This window comes from Lactuca sativa, chromosome 7, assembly GCF_002870075.4.
Source record: "Lactuca sativa cultivar Salinas chromosome 7, Lsat_Salinas_v11, whole genome shotgun sequence".
Lineage (NCBI taxonomy): Eukaryota > Viridiplantae > Streptophyta > Magnoliopsida > Asterales > Asteraceae > Lactuca > Lactuca sativa.
Window position 1 is genome coordinate 41,957,319 of NC_056629.2, and position 6,624 is coordinate 41,963,942.

General features: G+C 35.0%; 1 protein-coding gene across 1 annotated transcript; it reads left to right on the plus strand.

Annotated features, from left to right (window-relative positions):
- The first annotated feature begins 1,416 nt into the window (after positions 1–1,416).
- LOC128127225 (uncharacterized) lies at positions 1,417–2,697 on the plus strand. The gene is made up of 2 exons (XM_052765661.1): positions 1,417–1,785; positions 2,002–2,697. Exons 1-2 carry the CDS (start codon positions 1,417–1,419, stop codon positions 2,695–2,697), a joined length of 1,065 nt encoding a protein of 354 aa, XP_052621621.1.
- The last annotated feature ends 3,927 nt before the right edge of the window (positions 2,698–6,624 follow it).

A 6,624-nucleotide genomic window follows, 5' to 3' on the forward strand; every position in this document is an offset into this window, starting at 1 on the left:
TAATCCCAAAGATCAAAGACCCTCTTCATCTTAGAGATTACAGACCAATTAGTTTAATTGGCTGTCAATACAAGATAATATCAAAAATTTTAGCAAATAGAATCAAAGGGGTAATAGACCAGAATATTGGGGAGGCTCAATCAGCCTATGTAGAGGGACGAAATATACTAGATGGGCCATTAATAATTAATGAGTTGTGTTCATGGGCAAAGAAATCTAAAAAACAAGTTCTATTGTTCAAGGTGGATTTTGAGAAAGCCTTCGACTCTGTAAACTGGGAATATCTAGACTCGATCATCAGCCAGCTTGGGTATGGTGAGAAGTGGAGAATGTGGATTAGAGGATGCCTTCATTCAGCTAGACTATCGGTTCTCGTAAATGGATCTCCTACAAAAGAATTTGAAATGAAAAAAGGCGTGAGGCAGGGGGATCCATTATCTTCGTTCCTGTTTATAATAGCAATGGAGGGCCTCAATATTGCTATGAAGGAGGCGTGCTAGAAGGAGATATTTCAAGGGATTAAAATACCACATTCGGCAACAAGCATCTCGCATCTGTTTTATGCTGATGATGCCCTCTTTGTGGGTGAGTGGAGTCAAGACAATATAAAGAATCTAGCAAGAGTGTTGAGATGTTTTCAAGTGGCATCGGGACTGAAAGTCAATTTTAATAAATCAAGGGTTTTTGGCATTGGAGTTGATGAGCAGGAAGTCTTACGAGGAGCAGCGCCATTAGGATGCAAACCGGATTCACTCCCTTTCACGTACCTCGGTGTACCTGTGGGTGCTAACATGAAATTTAAGAAGCATTGGAAACCCGTAATTGATAGATTTTATGCAAAACTTTCCCCATGGAAGGCAAAAACACTTTCTTTTGGGGGTAGATTAACCCTCTCGAAGGCCGTCCTTGGCAGCCTTCCATCTTACTTCATGTCTATATTTGTGTCTCCTACGGGAGTCTTGGAAAGCTTGGAAAAAATTCGAAGGCAATTTCTGTGGGGTGGCGGTGATAATAAGTACAAAATACCATGGGTATCATGGGGAAAAGTTGTCACATCGAAGGAGAAAGGGGGTTTGGGATTGGGTTCTCTTCGGGCTTTCAACCTCGCAATGATTGTTAAATGGTGGTGGGGACTGAAGAATAACAAGTCGACATTATGGAGAAGAGTAATCACGGGTATCCATAATCTACATAATAAACCGGCCAAGACACTAGCAAAGAAAACTATCCCAGGCATTTGGAGTAACATTGCAGGGGTAATACAGGAATTACAAAAGGATGGACTCAGTTTTGATGACATTTTTAAGAAACAGGTCAGAGAAGGCGAAGACACTCTTTCTGGATGGAGTCATGGAATGGTGGTGAACCCTTTAGAGAGAGCTTCCCAGAATTGTATCAACTAGAAAGGCGAAAAGCATGCATAGTCAAGGAGAGGATTCACGAGGCAGGGCTAAATTGGGATTGGAGGTCGCCCCTTACAACAGACGAACAGATACGAAGCTTTCATTCGCTACTAAACAAGTTCTATTGTTCAAGGTGGATTTTGAGAAAGCCTTCGACTCTGTAAACTGGGAATATCTAGACTCGATCATCAGCCAGCTTGGGTATGGTGAGAAGTGGAGAATGTGGATTAGAGGATGCCTTCATTCAGCTAGACTATCGGTTCTCGTAAATGGATCTCCTACAAAAGAATTTGAAATGAAAAAAGGCGTGAGGCAGGGGGATCCATTATCTTCGTTCCTGTTTATAATAGCAATGGAGGGCCTCAATATTGCTATGAAGGAGGTGTGCTAGAAGGAGATATTTCAAGGGATTAAAATACCACATTCGGCAACAAGCATCTCGCATCTGTTTTATGCTGATGATGCCCTCTTTGTGGGTGAGTGGAGTCAAGACAATATAAAGAATCTAGCAAGAGTGTTGAGATGTTTTCAAGTGGCATCGGGACTGAAAGTCAATTTTAATAAATCAAGGGTTTTTGGCATTGGAGTTGATGAGCAGGAAGTCTTACGAGGAGCAGCGCCATTAGGATGCAAACCGAATTCACTCCCTTTCACGTACCTCGGTGTACCTGTGGGTGCTAACATGAAATTTAAGAAGCATTGGAAACCCGTAATTGATAGATTTTATGCAAAACTTTCCCCATGGAAGGCAAAAACACTTTCTTTTGGGGGTAGATTAACCCTCTCGAAGGCCGTCCTTGGCAGCCTTCCATCTTACTTCATGTCTATATTTGTGTCTCCTACGGGAGTCTTGGAAAGCTTGGAAAAAATTCGAAGGCAATTTCTGTGGGGTGGCGGTGATAATAAGTACAAAATACCATGGGTATCATGGGGAAAAGTTGTCACATCGAAGGAGAAAGGGGGTTTGGGATTGGGTTCTCTTCGGGCTTTCAACCTCGCAATGATTGTTAAATGGTGGTGGGGACTGAAGAATAACAAGTCGACATTATGGAGAAGAGTAATCACGGGTATCCATAATCTACATAATAAACCGGCCAAGACACTAGCAAAGAAAACTATCCCAGGCATTTGGAGTAACATTGCAGGGGTAATACAGGAATTACAAAAGGATGGACTCAGTTTTGATGACATTTTTAAGAAACAGGTCAGAGAAGGCGAAGACACTCTTTCTGGATGGAGTCATGGAATGGTGGTGAACCCTTTAGAGAGAGCTTCCCAGAATTGTATCAACTAGAAAGGCGAAAAGCATGCATAGTCAAGGAGAGGATTCACGAGGCAGGGCTAAATTGGGATTGGAGGTCGCCCCTTACAACAGACGAACAGATACGAAGCTTTCATTCGCTACTAAATGCCATAGGAGGATTCCGTCCAACGCCAGGTATTGATTTTTGGAAGTGTGCATTGAGTGATGATGGTAACTACCATGTAGGTGCTATCAGAGCCAAATTAGACAGAACCGGCAAATGACGAAGTGATTATTCCCTGGATACATGAAATCCCAATCAAAGTCTCAGCTTTTGTTTGGAGAGCTAATCTAGGTCGCATTCCGTCCAACAATGCATTAATTAGGAGAGGAGTACCAGGGGTTGAAGATAGATGTTCATGGTGTTCGAAGGAAAATGAAGATGCTGCACATATTCTTCTCCATTGCCCTATGGAGGATAGTGTATGGGAGCTGGTGTTCAAATGATGCGAGATCTCTCAACCTCAGATTCAAGTTATTGGTGATCTTATTAGCTTTGTTAAAAAGTGGGGCAGCAATAAAAAAAGGAGGAACAATCTTATCAGCGTATGCTTCGGTACGTTATGGCTGCTATGGAAATCGAGATGCGACCTATTGTTTAAAAATGTGCGCACTTCCCCGCTCAGGATCCTTGATGGAGTGAAATCCACTGTGTATTCTTGGTTAAAGCATAGGAGAGCAAGTTGTAATTATGGGTGGAATGAATGGTGTTCGTGTCCTTTAAGTTGTGTGTGAGAAAGTTAAGTCGGGATGTTGTATAAACTGTATTTTTTGATGTTTCTCCTGCCCTCCGTCTAGTAACTTGCTAGGCGGCGGGGTTAATTAATAAATTCGCCGGTTCAAAAAAAAAAGATAAATATGGATCCAATGCTTTTAATATGTATCAATTTTAGATCTATTGGATGTTCGTATGGATAAATATAGATTCTTTGGATTTCAATATGGATCATTTTTTGGATTCCAAAATTTCAATATGAATCCATTTGTGGGTTCATGACTCATGCAACATATCATTCCGTCTAGGTGATAATGACTTAATAACGTTATAGTTAAATTGGGCCAAAGTTAACCCTTTCTCTATATTACATGACCATTGACATAATTTAGTTTTACTTTCTACACCTATTGATGTTTGTTAGGATGTATGTATAGAACTTCGATAAAAGATACAATAGTGACTCAAAAGTACAACCGATCGAAGAACCTTTGAAGTTGTTTCTTTCCTTTGGCGGTGGTGGTGTCAAACTGATCGGCACCAAAAGCAATACGATACAACTTTAAAAGCTTCAAATCCACCAACGTTGTTTGTTTCCGATAGTATTCTCTTATCATCTTGCCTAAAAAGTTAAAATATTTAACCATAAAACATATTTATTAATAACATAAAATCCAATAAGTATTATTAATAAGTTTTTATATTAAAATAAAAAAGTGAGACACATTTAAATAGGTTAAGACCTATATTCAATATAATTTACATGTACGTTTGATGGTTGGGAATCAAGTGACTATAGTGTTACAGTTACCTTTTCAATTTTCTGAATTAAATGAAAATGTCTTAAGTATATAATATTCTCAAAACTATAAAAAAATTGCAATATTCCACCTTTCTCTCAGATTGAACTTTCTGCCGGATATAACATCTATCTTGTGACTTAATCCACAAAAGTTATTCTCGAATGTATTTGTTTTCTTCACTCATGTATACTATATAATAAGTTGTTGATTTTCGCCTTTTTTCTGAAAAGGGAATGGGGTATAGAAAATTATGCATGTTTATGTACTTCATCAATACTCTGTTTATGTACTTCTATGATTATCTTAAAGTAGAATTCATCTGCATTCTTGAATACTGTCTATTCCTTGAGTTTGTGTTGTATAAAGTCATAGTCATAAGTTTAACCATTTCATGAGGGAAAATCAGATTACTCAAACAATTTGATCACACAATAAATGTATTTTCTTTTACCTGCAAATAGTCCTCTTTATATGAAAGGCCTTTGCAGAGATAAAATAGTCCTTGTGTTTCTCAAGAAGTCCAAACATTTTCCTTTCTTTTCTAATGGAATTATGGAAGTCATTACAAAAGAAAAAGATAGGAAACTAAAGGATGAAATGTGAAGTAGTATATGGCACTCATGGTTGAGTTTATTAGAATCCAATGTAAGATCTAGTGGTTTATATAACATCTTTGATGCTAAAGCCTTTATCAATCATTATTAAAAAGGATTTGGAAAGTCTTTGGAAATACAAAAATACATGTGAGTTTCAAATGGATGTGGTTCTTATAAATATGCCTCTTTTATAAGTATACTAAATTTTATAAGTATACTAAATTTAAAAAGAAATGTTTTTTTAATATAACAATAACATTGTTGTTAAATTTGATATAACAATTCGTATACTAAATTAATATATAATATGTTGATTATTTTGAATTATATGATAATATATACATCTAACTGCACAATCTCAATCGTTTGAATGACTTCAACCCGTGAGTTACACATGAATAAAATTAAATATAATATATGGTTTAATGTTATTTATAGTTCTTGTTATTGTCAATTATTTTTTTTTAATTTGTTTTCTTAATGTTTTAATTTCTATCATTATAATTATTTAAAATATCAAACATTGTTTTTTGATTTTAAAGGTAATAATATAATCATTTATATAGATTTATTTTTAACTATTGTTATTGTAAGTTATTTTAAGCTACTTATTTGAAAACTTTTAACGATTATAAAAATATCTTTACGAAATATTTTAGTTAAATTGAGATTATAATTTATTTTTAGTGTTTATCACTACAATTTATCACTTTTAACTATTTACAAAATATTCTATGGTTTTTTAAGTGGAACTGAAATTTATATTTAAGTTGACATTGTAATGTTATATTTAAATTAACAACTTAACTATTTTGTCCAAACCGTTCAAAAGTGTAGCTTTAAACTGATAATGGTTTATATACAACATATTAAATCTAATTAATAATATATAATATGTTATCAATTTGTTTATATATATATATATATATATATATATATATATATATATATATATATATATAGAGAGAGAGAGAGAGAGAGAGTCGGGTTTAAATATTTCTAACAATTATTGTGTGCCTAAATGCACCAATGAGAATTCAAAAAATAATAAATAATTAAATAAATCATTAAAGGGTATTTTGGACCTTTTGTACTTTTAATTAAGGAAATCATTTAATTGAAATCATTCAATTAAGGAAATAAAGTGAATATATTTGACCTAGTTTTGTGTGTAGCCGAACATGTTCATCATCAGCATAAACACCATCACCATCACCGCTTCCATTTTCACTCCAAAAACCCACTGCGATCAAGACTCCTCAACAGGTCTAAAACCTAAATCGGTTCCATTAAATCTGATCAAGACTCGTCAACAGGTCTGAAACCCAAAATCGGCAAGACCAGGCCTTTAAGAATATTCAAAACGAATTCGTTATATATGGAATTCCTGAAGTTAATTTGCCCTAGTTCTCCTTATGTAAGAATATTCAAAACGAAGTCGCTATATATCGAATCAACTTGAAGAGGTCATGATTCGTCAAAGTATTTTCTTTTTTTCTGTTATCGATTGAAATCTCAAGGTCAGTATTTATCTCTAGCGTATTCTTTCTTGTATGGTAGTTGTCTGCTAATTTTAAATATTGATTGTTGGTGTACGCAGTATTTGGTAATTATGTGCTTTTCGTTGATTAGAGTTCAATAAGCAGCTTATCTAGCTTTTGCTTTTCTAGATTATAATGTAAGAATGAGTTATTTTCCATTTCTATTTTCGATTTTTTTAACTGTAAACCCAGTTTCAAATTTTGTGATTTTAGTGATCATTTTATTTAAACCTAATAAAGAAGAATATTGTATTCTCAAGAAT

What these genes read in the sequence shown, in the direction of transcription:
- LOC128127225 (XM_052765661.1), top strand. Translation starts at nt 1,417, where the DNA reads ATGCATAGTCAAGGAGAGGATTCACGAGGCAGGGCTAAATTGGGATTG. An exon ending in TCAATATTGCTATGAAGGAG is followed by an intron (nt 1,786 to 2,001) that starts GTGTGCTAGAAG and finishes GTTGATGAGCAG; the next exon opens with GAAGTCTTACGAGGAGCAGC.